The 20,748-nt window shown below is 41.3% G+C and overlaps 1 protein-coding gene across 5 annotated transcripts in view; it reads right to left on the bottom strand.

Annotated features, from left to right (window-relative positions):
- The window catches only part of NCOA7 (nuclear receptor coactivator 7), a 934,107-nt gene that overhangs the window by 257,132 nt on the left and 656,227 nt on the right, over window positions 1-20,748 (bottom strand). For 4 of the 5 annotated variants that reach the window (XM_069234809.1, XM_069234810.1, XM_069234812.1 and 1 more), the window contains one exon: window positions 18,148-19,190. In XM_069234809.1, coding sequence (XP_069090910.1) covers window positions 18,148-19,190 — 1,043 coding nt within the window. The remainder of the gene's footprint in view (window positions 1-18,147; window positions 19,191-20,748) is intronic. The other variant, XM_069234813.1, reaches the window with a different exon arrangement.

The following is a 20,748-nucleotide window of genomic DNA, read 5'->3' as shown; positions in this document are numbered from 1 at the left end:
TAATATCATTCAGGCAGGAGAAAGTATGCCCAATTGTCAATAAATAGCTGTCCCCCTTTTCATTCAATTACAAAGGTGTCATGTCATGGGATCAGTAAGGGCGATACGTCTGCTAGAGATCCGTAGATCATCTAAACTATCAACAAATCCTTACAGGTGAAAAAGACAATCCATTTGCTTATGAAAGACTTGTTTTGTGTAATTTAAACGTTACAGATCTTGTAATACTAAAAAAACACCAACTTTGCTTCGTCAAAAAACAGTTTTGATATTTGCTGAATAAAAATATTAATTTGCAGGTGGAAAATATCAGTGGGGGCAAGCCTTCCCATTTAAGAACTGTGGACTTGAAAATAAATAACTCGAAGAATAAGGAAAATGTTATTTAGCCCATAACCATCTGTTCATTTCATGTAGTGCTATGCATGCTCATTAGGATTAGTGTTGTACCTGGATGCCTGCAACTTATTTTTCTTAAAATATGTTTGCATCACAAGCCTTACTGTGCCTTCATCCTCGGTATACAACGCATCGGGACAAAGGCTCTTCCTCAGATTTCTATCCGCTCAGGGAGACGAGTACTGGAAGTGTATTGTAGCGTCAAATATCAAAGAAAAACAACCATGATATTCCTGACTACTGTGGAAGAGAGCTGGTGCATGCACATCTACAGAACTACAGCCTAGTAACGGATGGCTACACAATAAGCAACATTTTCTGTTCGTAGAATGTGACTGTAAATACAAATGCTCTGCATAGACTGTAAAGCAGATTCTCCTCAAAGTGTAGCTAGCGAGCAGATGATGCATAAGTTTCAAATTAGGTTTTCAGTACAGTCAGGCCAACTAAAGCCTGTTGGCAGGCCTAAACGTGCACAGTGTTTTGAAACCATGCGTGATGTTGACAAAGTGGTAGCTTTGCAGATGTGTGCTACAGAGGGGTTTCCCCAAGAAGGCCACAGTGGCATCTTAATTACATGTGTAATGTGCATTCGGGATCACCAGAAGCGCGTAGCTGGCTTTGGTTTCGCAGAATTGAAAGCATCTGACTATCCAGCTTTGGAGGTGAGGTGACAGGTGTCATGTGAGGCTTTGCAAACTTGAACTTTGGTCTGTCAATATAGTACACAAGTGCCCTCTTAACATCTAATGTGTGTAATGCTCTCTCCACCATAAAGTCTACATGCAAGAAGATGGGCAACCCAATGGTTTATTTGGCGTGAAATGGACATACCTCTTTAGGTAGGAATTTGAGGTTAGCTGTAAAAAATACCCTATCCTCATGGACCTGGATAAAGGGTTTCTATAAACCTTCTCAAAGTGGTAAAGGTAAGTAAAAATACCCTCTTCAAAGACAAGAACTGTAGAAAACAGGAACAGAGGTTCAATGGATGGGCCAATGAGCCATCTGAGCACCACATTCAACTTCCAAACAAGTGCTAGAGGAGTTATTGGAGATATGAGGTGGGATCCTATAGTTCCACCATAGAAAGTTTAATGGCAGGGATTTTAAAAATGGATGAATTGTGACCGTTTTGCAGGTATGCAGCAAATGCATCTAAATGTAAATGGACAGAAGTGTATGCCAAACTTGCTTTCTGCAAATATGAACGGGTTTAGAGAATGTCTTGCACAAATGTTAAGGAGGAGGGGCATCTGCATACCAGTTAATTCAGTTGTGGACAAACTATTGCAGTTTAGCGACATAACTGACATGTAAGGTGGGTTTACATGACATGTATAGGATTTTCCTATAATCCTATAGGTGTTTCAGGACAACTAAAGTCTAGTATCTCTGTTGTCATACTTCCAGATTGAGTTGCCTGGGGTCTGGGCACTCAGAGACCCTGATGCTAAATAAGAACATGTGGTGGAAGTTACTTGTTTTGGCTCGCCAACATCTTCAGAAGTTTGGGGAACCATATTTGCCTGACCAATGTTGGAGCCACTAGGATGAGAGTCATGAGTACCTTACTTAGCATTGTACCGCTTAAGGTGAGAGGCAGAAAAGCATAAGCAAATATCTCATACCTATTAATGCCCATGGAATGAGGGTGTGGTAACCTGGAGGCAACGTTTTCACGTTTTGTATTTTGTGGGAGGTGAAAAGATAGCAGCAGTCTTTTAATGGCAGAAGTACCTTTGAAGTATTTGTGGGTTAAATGCTCATTTGTGGCCTTGCTGATGCTTCCTGAATTGCAGGTCTGCAATGCCTTCATTCAGCCCTGACATATGCTTTAAGAGTAGGATGCTGTTGTTAATAGCCCACTGTCATATGTCCTTTCAGAGAGCAGACAGCTGGGATCTGGCTCTGCTCCTGGCAAAGTGCATGCTCACCTCTTGCTGGAAACCCATGATCCCACCCCTGCATCCTTCCGTCACAGCCTGGGTGGCAGCCCTCTTCTAATGTGCAGAAGAAGAAACTAAAGACGGACACAGGAAGGAGTCCAGAGGACTCCTCAAGCCTCCCGTTGTTTTTGTCTAGAACACAATCTTGAAAGAAGTATGATCCACCATGGCGAAGGAGGCTCCCTGTGATGTGCTCCTCCCCTTCCCTCCCTGTCGTGGCCCCTCCCCTCACACCACACTCCATACAGCACACGACCCCTGCCACCCAGCCGGACCTAGCCACGATGGCCGATTCTCCATTCCAAACTGCAGCATTTCTTCCAATCCCATTGACTAACACGTTGTTACCTTTTTACATTTAATACATGCTAACTTTGGACTGGGAGCAGATAGAGATACGCTGTTTGGACTCAAATGAACTGCAATTTAAAATCCTATTTTGTGACCTCTGTTTGATGGTCTTATTTCCAGCATACAACATAAACATAAGATTTGCGGTTTACACTCAAATTAATTGTATATTAAAATCCTCCTTACTGGTAAAGTTGGATTTTAAGCCACAAAGTTAGCATTTTCTTTTCCTAACAATTTGTGCCTTCTGCCAGTGTCCTGGGTTACATGACTGAATGGCTCTGCTGTTTGGGTCTGTGTAATACTTCCAGACATTAAGACAATAGGAGCTTATGTGTGGACAGAATGGGTCATCCTATCAGCATGACTGGGAGGGGCTGTACCCAGTCTCAATTCTACTTCAAAGTTTCTATACCTCCTTCACACACAAAGGAATCTAACACCAAGCCCGCTCCATCTTTTGTCATCCCAGACCGTTTGGAGCCTATGACAAGAGAATGGACTAATTTTGCCAAAGGGAGTAGGACAAGGAGTCCCTCTACACAAAGGTTGGCAGAAGGATTAAATATTGGAACTTCAGAGCCACTCAGCAGTACACTGCTGCACCTCTGGAAGATTCAGAAGCCCTGCTTTTGAAAGGACTGCCTTGTTGCCCTGCTGTCTGAAGGAGGACTGGTCCTGCTCTTTGAATTCAGGACCAACAGAGGGCTAGCTGACTAGCCTCCTTTGAAAACTACAGGGACATAACAAGCGCCTGAGACCACGGACCTTGCTGCTAGTCTCTGCTGGAGTGAGTCCTAACCACCCCAAAGCAGTGCCCTTCAGGTCCTGGACCCTTGGTGTGGAGCCGGAGTGGCCCCCTCCTACCAGAATCTGAAATCTGGAACATGGGATATTTTCAACAAAAACTGCCTGAAAAACTGATAGAAGACTGGGATCTAACTGGCAGCTGATCTGCTCAGGGTGCATTGCGGGACAGTCTGATTTTGCGATAGTTCCAGCTACATTATTCTCAAAAGCAGCAAGGGACCTCCTGGCAGCAGTATCTGGCATTGTGGCACCCTATGCGCTACAGTCTTGTCCCTCTGGGTGAGTCTGAGCTCCAGAAAAATTTATAAGTTTGAAGGTAGAAATCTTTACCGGGCTTGATGACAACCAGCATCCAGGGGACAACACCAACCATCTTGCCTGGAAATACAGCTTCTTCTGCTCCAAGCCTTTCCAGCCTTCCCGTATCGTCAACAACGTGTCCTTAGATTCAGCCTACTGTCTTGCCCAGCCGAGACTCTACTTTCTCCATTTTCTCAAGTTCAAAGGTAAGCCAAGGCCAGGCCTAATCCACCCCTTGTATTTGACCTGTGATCCACCTGGATTAGCCTTAACTATTGACTTTTCCCTGGACTCATGCGACCAGATACCCACAGTTAGCTCTTCTATAATAGAGGTGCTATTTTTCACTATTAATTTTAAATATTCATAGCTCCATTTCTACTGATTGGATTTAATAAGTGTTGGTGTCATTTTATTTATTAAATCATACTTTATTTTTCTAAAACGGTTTGTGCTTTTTCTTGTGTTGTGTTTTCTCATTCGTAATGTTTGTGCCCTGCATAAATATTTTACACAGTGCCTCTAATGTAAGCCTGATTGATTTTATGCGAAACTAGAAGAGGATCAAGCACAGGTTAGATTAGTGACTTTCTGTGGTCCATCTTGACAATATTTGAGTTGGGCTCACACCCATTCTCAATTAATAACAATTTCTTACAGAGATGTTGTAAAAGTAATTGAAGCTAACCCTGGAAGAGGGGGAAAGGTAATAGGAGTGGTTTCAAAACATTAACTCTGCATATAGTGTAGACATACTACAAGGGTACACCATTGCTGAAAAATAATCTGTAGCTATGCAACAAAGTAGAAGAAGGGCAAGAGAATAGCAGAAGGCAGGGACCTCTGAAAGTTAGAAAAAGTAAGACTGCCATCCATAATAAACAGGGCTGAGGAGAGGATAGATCCACTAGAGATTACCAGAGGAACCAGAAGGAAAAGTAAAAGACTAAAGTGGGTATTGGGACAGTGAAGTCGTCTGCATGGTAATGGACGTACAGACCTGCACTGAGTGCCCGAACTGTGCTAATGTCTGCCCATGACAACAAAATCAGCATTAGGGTTCCAAACCCAGATCATAATGCGTGTGCGCCATGACATCAGCCTCTCTCATGGATTGTGGTCTTGTTGCACCAGGAGGGGCCACTAAAGTGCTAACGTCATAGTGGGGAAAGGCTACTGCCTTTACCAGAGGTTAGGCAGCAAGAAAGCAGTGTTGACAGCATACTGTGTAGTCATCAGGAAGAGTGAACAGATCCTTTTTAACTTGTTTCACTTGAGTGAGGCCTACAGACACATTCATTTAAATTTCACCTGCTGTGTGTTTAACTTACCACTTAGCTTACATTGGTTTGGTGTAAAGTACTGCACTGCACGTAACTGGTATGCATGTGCTGGATGTATGTGCATCTGTGAATGGTATAATACAGGGTTACGGCTGTACTGTGCAGTGCATGCATGCATGCATGTTAAATGCATGTGCTGGTTGTATAAGTATCTATGAGTGGTACAATACAAGAAGGATGTGGGGTTGTGAACAGCAGTCATTTGAAAACATGCTGATGTATGTGTACCACCTGTGAGTGGTGCAGTACATGAACGATACATTGCTGTTCAGTATGTGTTTGTTGAACACATGCGCTGGGTGTATGTGTGCCTGTAAAGGGTACAATACAAGGACTCTGGGTTCTATTTTGGTAGACCTAGGCATACATGAGCAGAGAAGGTACAGGAGTTCTCATACAGATTGGTGTATTGCTGCTTTCTTGTAAGCTTGGTGGGACACCCTGGAGAAAGGAGAGGCAGGCTCCTCCATTCCAATTCAAAGGGTACGCTTTGATTCAGAGAGAGGTCACAAGGAAGGGGCCTGGGACATCTCAGGAAGGAGAAGGGACTGGTAACAGAATCAAAGAGTAGGGCTGAGGCACTGGGCTAACCTTTTGAAATACATATCACTGAGGCTAACATCCAGGTTTGAACTCTACTCGCTACCCTGAATACTGCCCTAGCGAGGGCGATCCAGCTGTCCAACAATTGGTGACACTAGGGATAAACGCAGTACCTATTAATGCAATTATGGATACGTTCCCACCAAACGTGAAGAAAATCAGTTTCGGATTGCACACAAAAGAAATCAGTTGGAAGCAGTGTTTCCCTATGTGGGACCCCAAGTATAACACAGAATTCTTACAATATGCTTGTCATTTGGAATGGTTCCACTTGGGGCACAGTATTTGCTACAGTCTATACCACAACGCATTGTACACCAACACTCTCGAACTTACTGGAGATGTTAAAACAAATACAAAATAATCACAGGCTTCCCCTGCCCTGGATTTGGGGATGAAGTTAATGGGCAATTGTGCCACAGTATCCTCAATAATTATAGGAAATATTAAAAGGGAAGCAGCAGTGTTGACGTTACAACACAAAGACGTTTCACAAATAGATCAGGAACGTGAGCTACCAAAAATTATCTATGAAACTAGTACTCGTATAGGTTGTGATAATCTGGAGGCCAGACCAAATAAACCACAATTTAAAGGAAATTCTGAAAAGGATAATACCAAGCAAGCGCAGTGGGGTTCTAAAAAACCCTGGGACAAACAAAAATCTAACATGGATAAAATAAAACAGTGAGGCGAATCTCCGCAGTCGGAGACCTCGGAGAAATGCATTAACATTAGAAATAGTGTTACTTTGATCAGTATACAGCTACATGACATTCTCGTACCTTTCAGGACTGATCCGAAAAACGGGCTGAGCAAAGTGGGCGGTCAGAACACAGACACGAGTATGTGCAAACAAAAAAGGACTCCGTGCTCTTCTGATGTCATAATAAAAAAAGAAAGAGAAACTTCCACAGAAAAAAACCTCAATTTATAAAGAAGGTGGTTGCAATGGATTTCGGCTAAGTATGCCACATATATTGAGAACATTACTGAAGAACAGGACATGGGCAGTGACTCTGCTAGTCAGCGCGGCAGAGGTCACAATAGTTCGCCAGATTCTGAAAGAGTTTCTGACCGTGTGCAATCCACCAATGGCTAAAGTGAAGTCGAACCCAAGACAGGTCAGTTGCCCCAGCTATGACACTTTTCTGGAATAAAAAGACTGGCCGCCAGAGTTTATCGGAACACTCCCACAAGAGCAAGATGTCATTTTGCCATCTTTTTCAGTTCTAGTTCCAGATCAAGTAAAAGAAGCCTATACTGCTGATTGAGTTTACCACAGGCACTTGCGCTGTACCACAATAAGTACTCTCATCACATTATACCAATATAGTCCAGCCCACAAGTACCACCTTAACACACAATGAATCATGATACCAAAGCCCCCATGAGGAAAATTATCACAACTTGCGTACCAGGGAGTAACTGAACCCTGTGTATTACCAATGAACAAACCTTTGTTCCCCGTAGCTAAGCCAGATCATTCGTACAGAATAATCTTAGTTAACAGATATTTAAACAGTATCACACTCACACATTTGCCATTCATTATTACATAGCACAGCTCCTATGAGCACCACTGTTTGCAAAAATAAATTAGAAAACAACACCGGTCGGTTCCAACAGGGTTTCCTGCCAAAATCTAACACCAGAAAGTAGATATTTACGTGCTTTTTCCACGCTAGGCCCTCGGCGTCACTTTTGCTGACTCACTCAAGGGTATAAGAACAGTCCAGGACTGTTCTCAGTGAGTGTGACATCAATATTAAATGATACTGATCCCGAGAAGGTGTCCTGTGTAGATGGCATTTACTTGATGGACAACAATCTCAACAAACATCTAGCGAGGGTAGATCGCATTGTACTGGGACGTGCCGACTATGGCTACAAAGAAAACTAAAATTGCTTCTCTCAGTGTCCTGTTTTTGGGATAACAGCTTTCAAATTAAAGTAGGAGTCTGGCACCACACTTAGAGAAGCGTGCACAACTACAACCAAATACCATAAAAAAATACAATCCTTGATTCTTTTGTTAATTTTGGTAGAACATACATACCAAACTATGCACAATACATAAAATCTCTTTATGATTTAATTTGTCCAGATTTCTCATGTAAGCATTGTGCACCACAACAAACACAAATTCTTAGATCATTACAATATGACATACTTAAAGCAAAACACTGACACACACACATGTGAAAACAAATCTAATTTAGTCATCTGGGTAATTCCGGATGCCATCAGATTCACGTATCACATTCAATGAAGGTGACAGTACTAACTGCGTAAAACAAATCATTCCAATGCAGAAATGCGCTTTTCACCAACTGAAAAATACCTACTGCAGTTCAGATGGCAGCCATCATGGAGAGACCACTAGCCCAGGGTAAGCGCAATATTGTTGTTACCTGGTCTACCACCTTGACTGCCAGTGATGTTGACTATGTTTTCGATCCAAAACTTCTGTCCCAAGAATTTCTCCACTATGAACTTGAGTACCCCATGTCCACATTTACAGATACATCTATACTGATGGTTCAGATCAACCAGCTGTAGGTACCAAAACAAATACGCCACTGCTTGTGCAGACATCGGTGGTGTTATGATGGATGGCGAGTTCCCCCCCTCAACAATCCTACACACAGTCCCTAGTGGATTACACAGCACAACTTTGTGAGCTCAAAACACTGATCTTGGCACTGAAACATACTAATCCTGAAATCCCCATGTTTATTGTGTGAGATCTGTATTATTGCGTCAAGTATTTTTATGAAAACTTACATTACTAGCGCCTTAATGGGTTCAGAGATTCAACACTAAACACCATAAAATATGTATTTTGATGGGCGAAGATGGCAGAGTTAAAGGACAAACTTCCACAGGCTCATGTACTACATACACTGGGCCACCATGTTGGAATACACATTGTAGGCAAAATCTGCATTTGTTACAGCAACTGTTTCTGAGATAACTCGTTCTCAAACAAGGGATGCTGACATTCTGGCTGCTGTAAATGCTTCTGCTGACAGCAAGTCTTTACCAAAAGCATACCCAATAAAATATTCCTCCCACTTAAGTGCTCAAAACATTCCCTTTGAAACAAAACAAGGAGAGGGTGATCGTGTGATCTCATTTAAGATCATAGGCTAGAACTGATCAAAGCAGCTCAAGAGAATGTGGTTTCTGCCCAAGCTAGGGTGTCGGCTACCATTTCCCTTTTACAAAAACGCTATTGGTGGTAGGGCTTAAATAAGCAGGCAAAACACTGTGTCCTTAGCTGCGACATCTGTTGACAAATTTAAGGTTCCCACATCAAGCATCCACCGCAGACAGTCCTCTTAATATCAAACAAGCCTATGCAATGCGTATACCTGGCCCATAGAGGCCCCTTAAATTCAGATGGTGCATACAAATACATTCTACTAGCAGTAGACTCTTGCTCCAGATTCCTTTGGTAGTGACCACAATGATAGGCTGACACTCACACTTTTATTGAAGATGTGCAAGTCTATATCGGGACATATGCAGTTGCTGCTTCCCATGTGGACCAGGGACCTGCTTTTGCCTCTAGGAGTTAAAGGGGCACCATGGGAACACTGGCAGTAGCAGTGCATTTTTCTTCACCATACCATCCTGAGGAAAACTTGGCTGTGCAAAGAAAAAAATGATGTTTAAAGCAATTCTTAACAGATAGGGTAATAGGCTCAGGTCGTAGCTGAATCCTTCACCTGTAAGGAGTCCAGAGACCATTAAATATGCCTAGAAGATCTTTGGGAGGTCGTACCCACTAAGAAACGCTGTTTGGCATCCCTATGTATGCCCCAGATCTTGATGGTTCTGACACAGTGGCAGCAGAAACATCTTTTGCCATAAATGAACGTGTCACTGTCTAATAGGAATTACAACAGTTCCGAGATGAACATTTCACAGCACATGCTGCCACTTTGGGAATGAGGAATTCAGCAACATCCACAGGCTGGATTCTAAAAATTGGGTATCTGGTACAAAAAAAGATACATGCGAAGAAGGAGTTCTTGCCCATCCTACTGGGCACTGGTGTTTGGAATAAAAGGTACAAGAACTGTTATTCCACCTAGACTGCAATGTTCCAAAGACAACCGCTTCATCTCCATTGATCACATAAAGTTCCATCACGTGGCCGGTCCTGCATAGGAGATCATGAGGACTCCTGGGTAGTTCCCTTGCCTCTCTCACAACCATACAGGAGATTCCTCTTCAAGCATTAAACAACGCTGAAATTATTTTCCCAGAGGTGTGGAAGGGTAGAGAATGAACTTTTGTTGATTCCAGTAACCGCTACAAGCACAAGAAATGTCCAAAATGTTAATCTGCAATTTACAAATGCAACACACACGGATGGGAGTGTCTATGTAGAACCACCATTGGATACATCTACCAGTTCTTTCAAGTGCACTGACTTCAGTTTTTACACAAACTGCTTCTGGTTATTTTGCTGACAATGGTTTTTCTTCAACTTTTTCAGCATCACCTGTTGCCTCAGCACATGGTATCCGTAAGCTATTTAACTGGCTTAAAAGTACCTACTTGATTCATCCATGGTATTATCTGCGGATTATGCTGACACCGCTTGCCTTTCTTCTATGGACTGGATTTATTATCTTCGTTTAGCTAGTACATGGGCATTATCTTCCTGAAAGCTCTTCTGCTGAACTAGTGGATGAGGTTATAAAGCCTTATTTGTCTTTCCAAAAACCACAGAGATTTGTCTCTTGTGAACATTTCTGCTTTTCCAGTTTCTGATGGGTTTGCTTGGGATAAAGTTCCATGTGATATAGTTCGCCCTACTGAAATGAAACAAATTCCAAATGTTTTTAAAATTTCCATGAATTACATTATTACACCTGGGGTGGTTTCTGGTGACTAGGATGTTAAAACAGTTGTTTGTATGCTTTCTGAGCATGAATATTATACTGTGTTTGAAAGTGAAGATATGTACATAAACACCACATATATTGTCAGAGTGGACTCTGACTACTAGCAGGACTTACCCTGGATGTTGCCTATACTGAATGGGAAATAACCACTATCACTAGAGAGAGAAGAGGGAGGGGCACAGGGAACTGCCTAAGAAACCCTAGAGACCACGCCTAAGGAGAACTGGTAGTTGTATATGAATGCTGTATTTACCTTTGTGTTAGCAACGGTAAAATATAATACTTAAATTTTTGAAAAAAGTGAGTATTTGACTGGATAATATTTAATTGCTATTGTGTGGTATTTTGAGTTATGTGCTTGTGTTCTCACACTATATCTACCTCCTAAGCCCCTGGGGATCTTGGACTGTTCCAGCCACATTATTTCTTAGAGTAAAGTGTTGAAAAGGTACTTGGCATAGTTGCTCAGGATCCATAGTAGGTCGGGCCCTGGACCATTAGGAGCAAAAAGGCCTCAATCCCCACTGTTGGGCCAAGTAACCCCTGCTTGCCCTGTGGCCCTATGAATGGGGTTCTGACAAAAGTGGTGGGGAACCTTTAGGAGCCTGGATAGAGGTGTGACAGACCCTTACTACTATTCACTAGTCTTACTGAATACAGTGGGTATAACAGGAACGTAATGGGATGGGCTAATTTTGTAACTCTTTTGTGTTTATCTTAATTTTTAAAAAAGCTTTGAAGGTAAGACATAACAAAGAACCCATTTACTACAGCTAATTTATTCCCTTCAATACAAGGGAGCAGCTAGGATTTGGGTGACGGAACCATAATCCACCACTATTTTGTACTTTGATATGAAGTGCAGAAGTCCATGAGCACTAAGAAGGCAGTTTGCTTTGTGGACTTTCTACTGCACTGGATTAACCTGATAAGCAGATTTAATTCAATAAACTGGTTCCAGTAGGAACCTCAGACTGTTTGAAGCACAAGATGCATGGATGCAAGTGAAAACTTGATTGGGGAGTTGTGAACTGAATGATTCACCATCCAATGGGTTCAAACATGGAGGGATACAGGGTAGTTGTGCACACTTTACTGTTGTGTTAAAAAAAAAAGTGAACAGAAGTGAGTTATGCGTAGGGTAAGGTTTTCGGCCACAAGCAAATGAAGGAAAACTAGTCTCTTTCTAAAATAAGCATTGGCAAAGGCAATCAGTCCAGCCTTTCACATAGCTATATTAACTCAAGTAATTACTAAGTGTCTTTTTTGGGTCAGAAGGAACAGAATGACGTCTTTAACAAGTCTGTAGCACTTCAGAACTTTATTAGATGTCTCTCAAGTCAGAAGCAACTGATCAGAGTCTGTCACATTGCTGCAATACCTTTTGATGTTACAAAATGTCCCTCTCGATTAAGATGCAACAGCTTCAAATGTCCTTCACAAAGTTGAGGGAGATGTGGCTTCATCATAAACATGTACATATCCACATTAGTTACTGTAATAAATTGTGCTTGATTTTAATTGGATAAGTGAAGAGGCCAATGCTGATCTATGCTAAGGAATCAATACTGCAACTTTCAGTAAATGTATTGATTACTATGGAACACTTGTAAAGACAACCTCGTATATATGGCTACTAGCAATCACTGGTTAAGTCAAGTGCCTTCTACCATATTGCCGGGAAACTGTTTTTTTGAGGGTCACTATTCTTATGTCCCAGTAAAATGCCTACTGCCTTATGCTATGAGAGGTGGTAGGACTAAGCAAAATGCAAGCCAATAGATAAAGATATTTGGTAAAGGGTTCATACCTGAAATAACTCCAAGTGTTGCTACAGTCCCTCTTGACTCAACTGCTAAATGTTCACAAATATTTCCAGAGCAGCAGTTCTTCTTGGCATTACTAGATGTCCCTCTTAAGTCAGATACAAAAGCATAGATACCGTTTTACGAAATTGCAGCTCCTGTAGTCATTATTAGGTATGCATCTCAAGTCAAATGCAAACCCCTTTCATGAAGGTGCATTTCTGCAAGTCAATATTTGGTGTACCTCACAAGTCATATGCAAAAACATTTACATTATTTTGTAAGGAGCAGTCCCACAAGTCGCTACTAGATGCCCCTCACAAGTCAAATGCAAAAGTATTGAAATTTCTACATGAAGTCGCAGTTTACCTAGTCAGTAGTATGTGTCCCTTACGGGTCAAACGGTGAAGCGTTGAAATCCTTTATGAAACTTCTGATACATTCGTCGTACTGGATGCCTTTCAAAAGTCAAATCCAAAAGCACTGAAATTCTTGCTTGAAGCTACAGTTGTACTAGTCGTTACTATGTGTCCCTCAAAATTCTAATGCAAAAGCATTGAAATTCCTTCATGAAATTGCAGTTCCACAAGTCATTACTAGGTGTCCCTCAAACGTCCTTTAAAGTATTACATGAAGTTGCAGTTCTAATAGTCATTACTAGACGTCTCTACTGAGTCAGATAAAAAAGCATTGAAATTCTTATATAAAGCTGCCGTTCTACTAGTTGTTACTAGATATCTTAAGTCACAAGCAACTGCTTAACAAGTCGGTCACAAAACTGCAATAAGTTGCACTGTTCTGAAATGTCCTTCTTGAGTAAGATGCAACTGCTTCAAATGTCCTTCACAATGCTTAGAGGGTTACATAAATATACACGTCAACTTCTGCCATTAGTCATTTCTAGGTGTCCTTACTGAGCCAGATGGAAAAGCACTGAAATTCGTCTATGAAGCTGCAGCTCTGCTAGTCATTACTAGACGACTCTAATATGTCAAATGCAAAAAGCTGCAGTTTCCCTTGTTAATAGACATCCCGCTTAAGGTTGAAACAACTGCTCCAAATGACCCGCAGCAAGATGAGGGAGTATAGCTTTAGTATATACATTTAAATACACAGTTATGCTATTTTTATAATTTGAGATGGTTTTCCGTAGAATTGCTTGCCACAGCTGGTCCACTTTGAGTAAAAAGTACAGAGCTTAATACAGTTCAATTTTGTAAAAATATTATTTTTTTTTTAAAGGTTTGTGATCACACACACTACTATTTTTAGGAACCTTTAATCACTGCTAAGTACAAGTACAGTTACATAGCTTATTCGGTGGTCCATCTTTCAGTGGGTTTAAGCTTTGAGTTGAGAGGATATTTTTTTTACATTTTGGCAGTGCTGGTATAATACTCCAATAGAGGGGATATAGTGCCACAAGGAGTTATTAAAAGGCTCTCTAAAGTGGTTGAAATATCAATCATACACCTTTTTTTTTTGGGGTGGGGGGGAAGGTTGCTTCTACTTAACAAATTACATCTACACTTCAGCTAGTCTAATGACTGTTACTTTTCAGTAAGATAAACATACCAAAGCTTGTTTATAGTGAGGAATAAATTTTGCAATTTACAATAAATGTCTTGAGAGTTATGAAAATAGTTGCTGTACCCTACTATACACGGGGACTATCAGTCATTGGGAAGTGGCTAACAATTTCCATTTTTGGGGAACGTAGTTTGCTGGTCTTTGACCTATGCTTTCTGCTGGGGTGGGTGCGAGTATAATTTGAGTGACATGTCAACAGTCCAATGGTGAAAGCACCTCCCACCCAGCACCTTCCACTAAAGCAGAAACTGAGTATCTTAAAGCCAGTGGACCAATGCCCTCGGCAGCTCACGCCCCAACACTGCATCCAACCTGGGTCAGACTGTCAAGAATTTCTCGAAATGGATCACTAACTGTGCCAATACAGTAGCCCCAGTCAAGCACACCAAACCTAAGAAACCCTCCAAACAAGCCAGCTGCTACACCCCGGAGCGCAGGATCGTGAAATGCAACAGTAAGCGGCTAGCGAGCAAATGGCACACCAGGAAAGAGCCTGCAGACCGAGCAGCCTTCAAATCGTCCCTCAACAAATACCACTGATTACTGAACAAAACCAAAAAGAACACCCTAGATGACTGCACTGAGAACAGCCCCAACCACAGCGAAGAACTCTTCAAAATCATCAGGGAGTTCTCCAACCCCTGCTGCACTTGATGAGAAAATTGCCATATCTACAAAACTTCGAATCCCAACCCACCACCAGAACCACCCTCAGCCTCCTCCCTCCCACAGATGCCACTCCGGAGGTGCTTCCAAACCACCTGCTCACCACCTGGGACCAGCTCAGTGTACAGGACACCACAGCCATCATGAACTGTGTGCACTCAGAGGAACCCACCAACCCCTGCTCCACCACTTCTTCAACCTCGGCACCAGAATGATCAGCAAGGAGCACACTGTCATCTTTAACTCATCCATAACCTCAGCTGGCTTCCCCAAAGCATGAAAACCCGCAGGAGTCAAACCCCCTTCTCAAAAAACTTTCTGCCAATCCCAGCAAACTCAAACTACAATCCCATCTCCTTGCTCCCCTTTTGCGCCAAAGTACGTGAAAAGGCCATAAACCACCAACTCACTCTACACCTGGAAAGGAACAACCTATTGGACCCCTCCCAGTCCAGTTTCAGTGCCAACCACAGCACCAAAAAAGCCCTGAATGTGGTCACCAACCAGATCAACACAGTCTCCTCCACGTGCTTCTTAACACTTCACATGCTCTGTAAGATCTTCAAATGGCTACCCGTCAACACCAGACATAACGTCACTCAGGCCCTGGTCACTAGCTGACTAGATGTGCAGAAATGCAGCATTCTACGTAGAAATCTCCACACACCTCCTGAAGAGACTGCAGACCACACAGAACTCAGCGCCAGACACATCCTTGACCTTGCTAAACAGGCAGATATCCTCCCCCCCACCACCATCACCACACCACCACCACCACCACCTCGGGAAACTACATTGGCTCCCCCTCCAAAAGAGATGCCAATTCAAGATGATCCACACCTACAAAGCTCTTTACAATCAAGGACTAGCATAACCCCAGACCCCTGTGCTTTACATCCCTCTCTGTTGCACATATCCGCAGCATCCACCGGAGTAACAGCAGAAGACGTCCCTTCTCCTACCTCATGGCAAGATCCTGGAAAAACCTCCCACCTCACCTTCAAACCTGCCTTCTGGAATTCCGGAAAGGTCTCAAGAACTAGCTGTTCGACTAAGATAGGCAGCCTCACTCTCAGCACCTGGATACCCTTGCAGGTGACAAGCCACGCTTTACAAATCCTGATTGAATGATTGACTGGGAGCCCCGATATTTGTATGTATCTTGGTATTATTTTTTTCTTTTTTTAAACATGGTTAGCAAGACAGCTACAGCTGTCTTTAGGCCAAACCTAAAGACATTAGAATCGCTAAATAGTGATTGTTACCTTGTGAGATGTTCATGCATCCAGCTTTTAAAATTTCATATAATTTGTTTTTATTATCCTAATCGTGTTCTACATGTAATATTTAAATACTGAAATGTAGCTGGATTCAGTTCATATAAACTACATTTACTACATTTATTTTAAAATATCTTTCAGAAAATAAGACAATCTTTTTTTGATGTTGTATAAATCACAGACATGGTATTTTAAATTAGCATTTTATCTGGAAGTTCTCAACATGACTGGCCTTCGTAATTACATTTAAAAACATCTGGCTTTAGTCCAGGCCATTAAGACAATTGATCTGCTGATGATACATGGGGTAAATCTATTTTGCTGATAATCAGGTTATGTGCAGTGGGTACCTGAGGCAACAAATATGAAAAATACAATTTAAAACAAACAGTAAACTTTACAGCATTTCTGAATGGGCATTGAAACCTCAAACTGCACTGCTGCAAATGTCTTAGACTTCAGAGTTATCAATGATCTGAAACGGATTTACTATGAAAAATATATCTGGTTTGAAACCCTTAATAAGAGTTAAGACGTTTCTATTACTTTCAGAAAAGGATGGAGAGCTGCTAGAGTATAAAGCTTAAATGATTGTATGAAGTATTTATCGGATACCAATATTGACAAACCACAAAATTACAACAATTGTGAGAGCGTCAGCTCTTTGTTACATATGCATTGTTATACATTTGTTCAAGCTGTTTCCTGATACAGGCTGTCCTCTTGGTTTTTCCAATAGGATGCATCCTCCAACACAGGAAGTGGAAGGGGCATAGCACAGAAAGGTCAGTCCATAGATACATGTGTGCTCTTGATTTTTATCATTTTTTTAGTCAACTAACATAGCACAAACTAAAAGGTTGCATTTTTCTGCGCTATGCACCAAGTCATAGTAAATGTGCAACTTTTCCAATCCAACCCACACAGCACTATATCATACTGCTCTCCTGCTGCACTTCGGATTGACTAGGTGATCCACCAGTCCCCTTCGTACACATCTGGCATATCTGGTACTATTGCTTACATATTATCATCATTATAGAGTGGATTAATCAAAAACTGCAGAGCCAGGAGATCCAGAGGTTGCAGTAGTACTTTCAGTAGTGTTATTACTGGAAGTACTACCACTTCTACTGGCATGGATACAATAGTATTACTAGTAATGGAACTAATACTTGTAGCACTCATACCAGTACTGTTGCAATTAGTAGCAATGGTACTTTGGTTGTTGCATTTACCACTAATACTATCATTACAATCTCAGTTGTCCCTACCAGTTCTATTGCCAACTGTCCTACTATTAATAATAGTCTTATTACTGCTGTGTCTGGTAACATGATTACCTTCTATAAGAAACTCTATTAATTAATCTATCATAATACTGCTCCTGCAGCTAGTCAAAATACTAATAATATTAAATGCCCCACTATTAGGAATATTGCCATCACCAATAATACTGTAAATATGATCCCTACTACTAGCTTCAGTACTATTAGCTCTAGTACAAATTCTGGTACTACTGCCAGTGTGTTCCTGCCAACAATACTATTACTAGTGCTGCTGCTACAACTACAGATACTGCTTATACTGGAAATACTCAGTTGCTTCTAATATTGCAATCTGAATTAAGAGACTATCTGGTTACCAAAGCAGGTTTTCTCCAGTCACTTTGCCATAATGACTGGTTTAGGTTTGTGTGCCAAATCACAGATGTGCTGCTTTCTACTGTGGTCACCCATTTTGGGTGATGACAGTTGAAAGGCACACATCTGTCACACATGTAAACACACAGCTGGAAAGGCTGAGGCAATGGAGCCTTTGACTTTGCTGTAATGCTCGGCTCTTATGTGGAAACTTCCTGTTGGGACCATCAGATCACAAAGAAAATAGAACAGGTGGAATGTGTTTCACGAGGAATTGGACCAGAATGTAAAACAGTAAGGAACAGCCTAGCCTGCAAAGTTCAAATAAAACATATAATCCCTTTTAAAAAACACCATTACCTAAGCATTCAGTAAAAAGAGGTCGAAATAGGGCAGCTTTATTCTATTAATACATACTCAAATGACACAAGAGAAGCATCTTCCTTGCGCGCCTGAAGACAAAAGAGGAACAAGAAAACGACTCACCTTCGATTGGCCCTTGCATCCTTTTAAGAAGCCACAGTTTGATCTCAGTCTCGCTATCTTGTTGCATCTCGGCAAAGGTTTCCCCCGAGGAATAAGAAAGCGGGGATTCTTCCGAAACTTTGCGATTCACTGCAGGTGATCCTTCTTTAAACAATGCCTCATTTCCTGAAAAGTCTGTACCCAAGTCGGCATTTAAGCTTGAAGTGGGTATTTTTTCTGGTACCTCTGCAGGTTCAGATGCAGTCTCTGTGGCGGCTACTAGAATGTTTTTATCAGCATGCATGTTACAGTTACTTAAACTGTGGGATGATGAAAATGTCTTGCTAGTGTCGATGACAAATCCAGAAGACTGATCTTCACTCAGGTCCTTCAAAATCTTTAACATGGTTTCCATCTTTTCTGTCGTTGGCAGAGGAAGGTCATTCTCTGCCAATGATAATTCTGACTCTTTGTTTAAATTTAAACATAAATTCTCAGGGATACCAATGTCAAGTGAACCTTGCAAGACTGTGGATACCAATGGTGCCTCTATGGAAGATATTGTAGTCTCTTCTGTGGCCCTCTGGGAAACCGTTGGCTCAGCGACAACCACTTCAGCTGTGACAGTTTCTTTGCTATCTGCTATGCCCCCTTCAACTGGAGGAAGAGCTTTCTCCAGCTCAATATAACCATCTTCTAAAGGAGAACGTTCTTTAGTACCGGGTTCTGAAATTGTAATGGTACTAAAAGGTTCCTCAACCTTTTTGGTGCAGCTGTGAGGCAGATCATTTGTCTTAGACACTGATATTGGAAAGACATTACAGTGTTCCAAGGTTTTGATTTCCCCTTTGGCATTTACATTTTCTAGTTCTCCTGTGGCCTTATCAACATCAGATAGCTTTGAAAAAGTGGTATGCAAATTGGCTTTCACTGTAGTCCCATTTTGCTGCCTTTTTTCTTTGTTGAGAGATTTGAATTTGCTGAACGGGTTAATGTCCTTCTCAGAAGACAGGTCCTCCCACTCGCCAGGCCTGTACAGAGGACAAAGATCCTTTGGTATGTCGCTGTCAAAAACAGAATGATTGATGGGGATGGAATGTTAAAAACAAAAAGAAAAAAACGAAATGGCTAACAAATGTAAAAAAATGGTTTAACACAAACAGAAGACCTGTTAACGTCAAAGCAAAACTTAAGTCAAAAGAAAAATAATACATCAAATCACGGGGTGACTATAAAACATATGCTTAACTAAATGAAGATAAATATGGGAGGTATGGAAGAAAAGGAAACATGTTTTGCAAAGACAGATGCATTTACTTCTCCTAATTTATTTTCTACTATTAACTAGACAACGCACTCCATCTAGGTTTTCTATTAAAAAGCACCATTCCCAGTTATTAAGATGAACAATGGCACAACACCTGTAACCAAAACATCATATATAACTATTGTGTTGGCCAACTTTAGTATTGTTTTATTAACTACCAGCTTTAAATCTCCTGAATAAATAGACCCCTCCCCTTCTGCTCTGTCATATCTCAAAGCTGACAAGGAAAGGATGATGCTTTAGCTGGTATATCTAATTCTTGAATCTCATTAGATTTGGGGATAAGCAGTAGCCAAGTCAGACAGCAAGTGAGCCCAAATCCTTATGCAAACTATGGAATAAGTCTGAACTGACAATTCTCAAAGATACACAGGGTGGGACAGGAAACTAAAAGCAGCCAAGGCAAAAGTGTTTCAATTCTCTTTCATGTCTTTCTACCCAATCTCTGTTTTTTCCCCTTTTATGGCCTCATTTGGTTGCTGCCATACCCACTGGGATACTATAGGATTCAGGCGTGAAAAGAACAGATCACTGTTCTATTTGTCTCTTTAACAACAATTAAGAACTAAAGCAACTACGTCGGCTGGAGGGAGAATTTGATGGAGTTGACATTGCATCTGAACACAAAAGCTGGCCAGAGTCTTGGAGGCACAAAACCTTCAATAATATCACACTTAATAGATGGTCCTTATGCTTTCAAACTAGTGTACCCAACCTGGGCATTATCACACATTTCCGAAAAAGTGGGATTACAACAATCAAGGGCAAGACCTTGATCTTGTAATGAAACTTTCTTACCACCAAAATTAGATCCCACGGTTTTGACCCAACTGGAATGTAAAAGTTAACATGTGAAAGGACAACAAGAGTTAGAAAGTCACTTTTCTCCAAGAAGGAGTCAAACACCTGAATCTTTGTTCTTCACCTAAAGTGGCTGGTTATTTTTTTAATACGTGGAGAAATGAAACACACATTGAAGAATATTAGGGTCTCACATTTTCCAACCTCCAATCCTGGTAGAACGCCCAACTCAACCCATCCTGCAAGAATTATTGTTCAGGAGTATCCTGCACATTTCATTCATGTGTTTGTCATATTGAATACAGTCTGCCTCAGATAGCCATGAGCTGCTTTCTGCTCAAGTCTTCGACTCTGATAATTTGTGGCTCCAATTTCACAACAGATTTACATGAATATAATTTGAATCAACCGATATAACCATAGTTTGCATTTGAAAGAATCCATATAACTTTCTTCTATAAATATCAAGTTAGAAAACTGGGTTGTAACCTAAA

This window comes from Pleurodeles waltl, chromosome 5 (genome assembly GCF_031143425.1).
Source record: "Pleurodeles waltl isolate 20211129_DDA chromosome 5, aPleWal1.hap1.20221129, whole genome shotgun sequence".
In the NCBI taxonomy this organism is placed as follows: Eukaryota; Metazoa; Chordata; class Amphibia; order Caudata; family Salamandridae; genus Pleurodeles; species Pleurodeles waltl.
The sequence above is the reverse complement of the archived record's forward strand: the minus strand, read 5'-3'. Positions and strand labels throughout refer to the sequence as shown.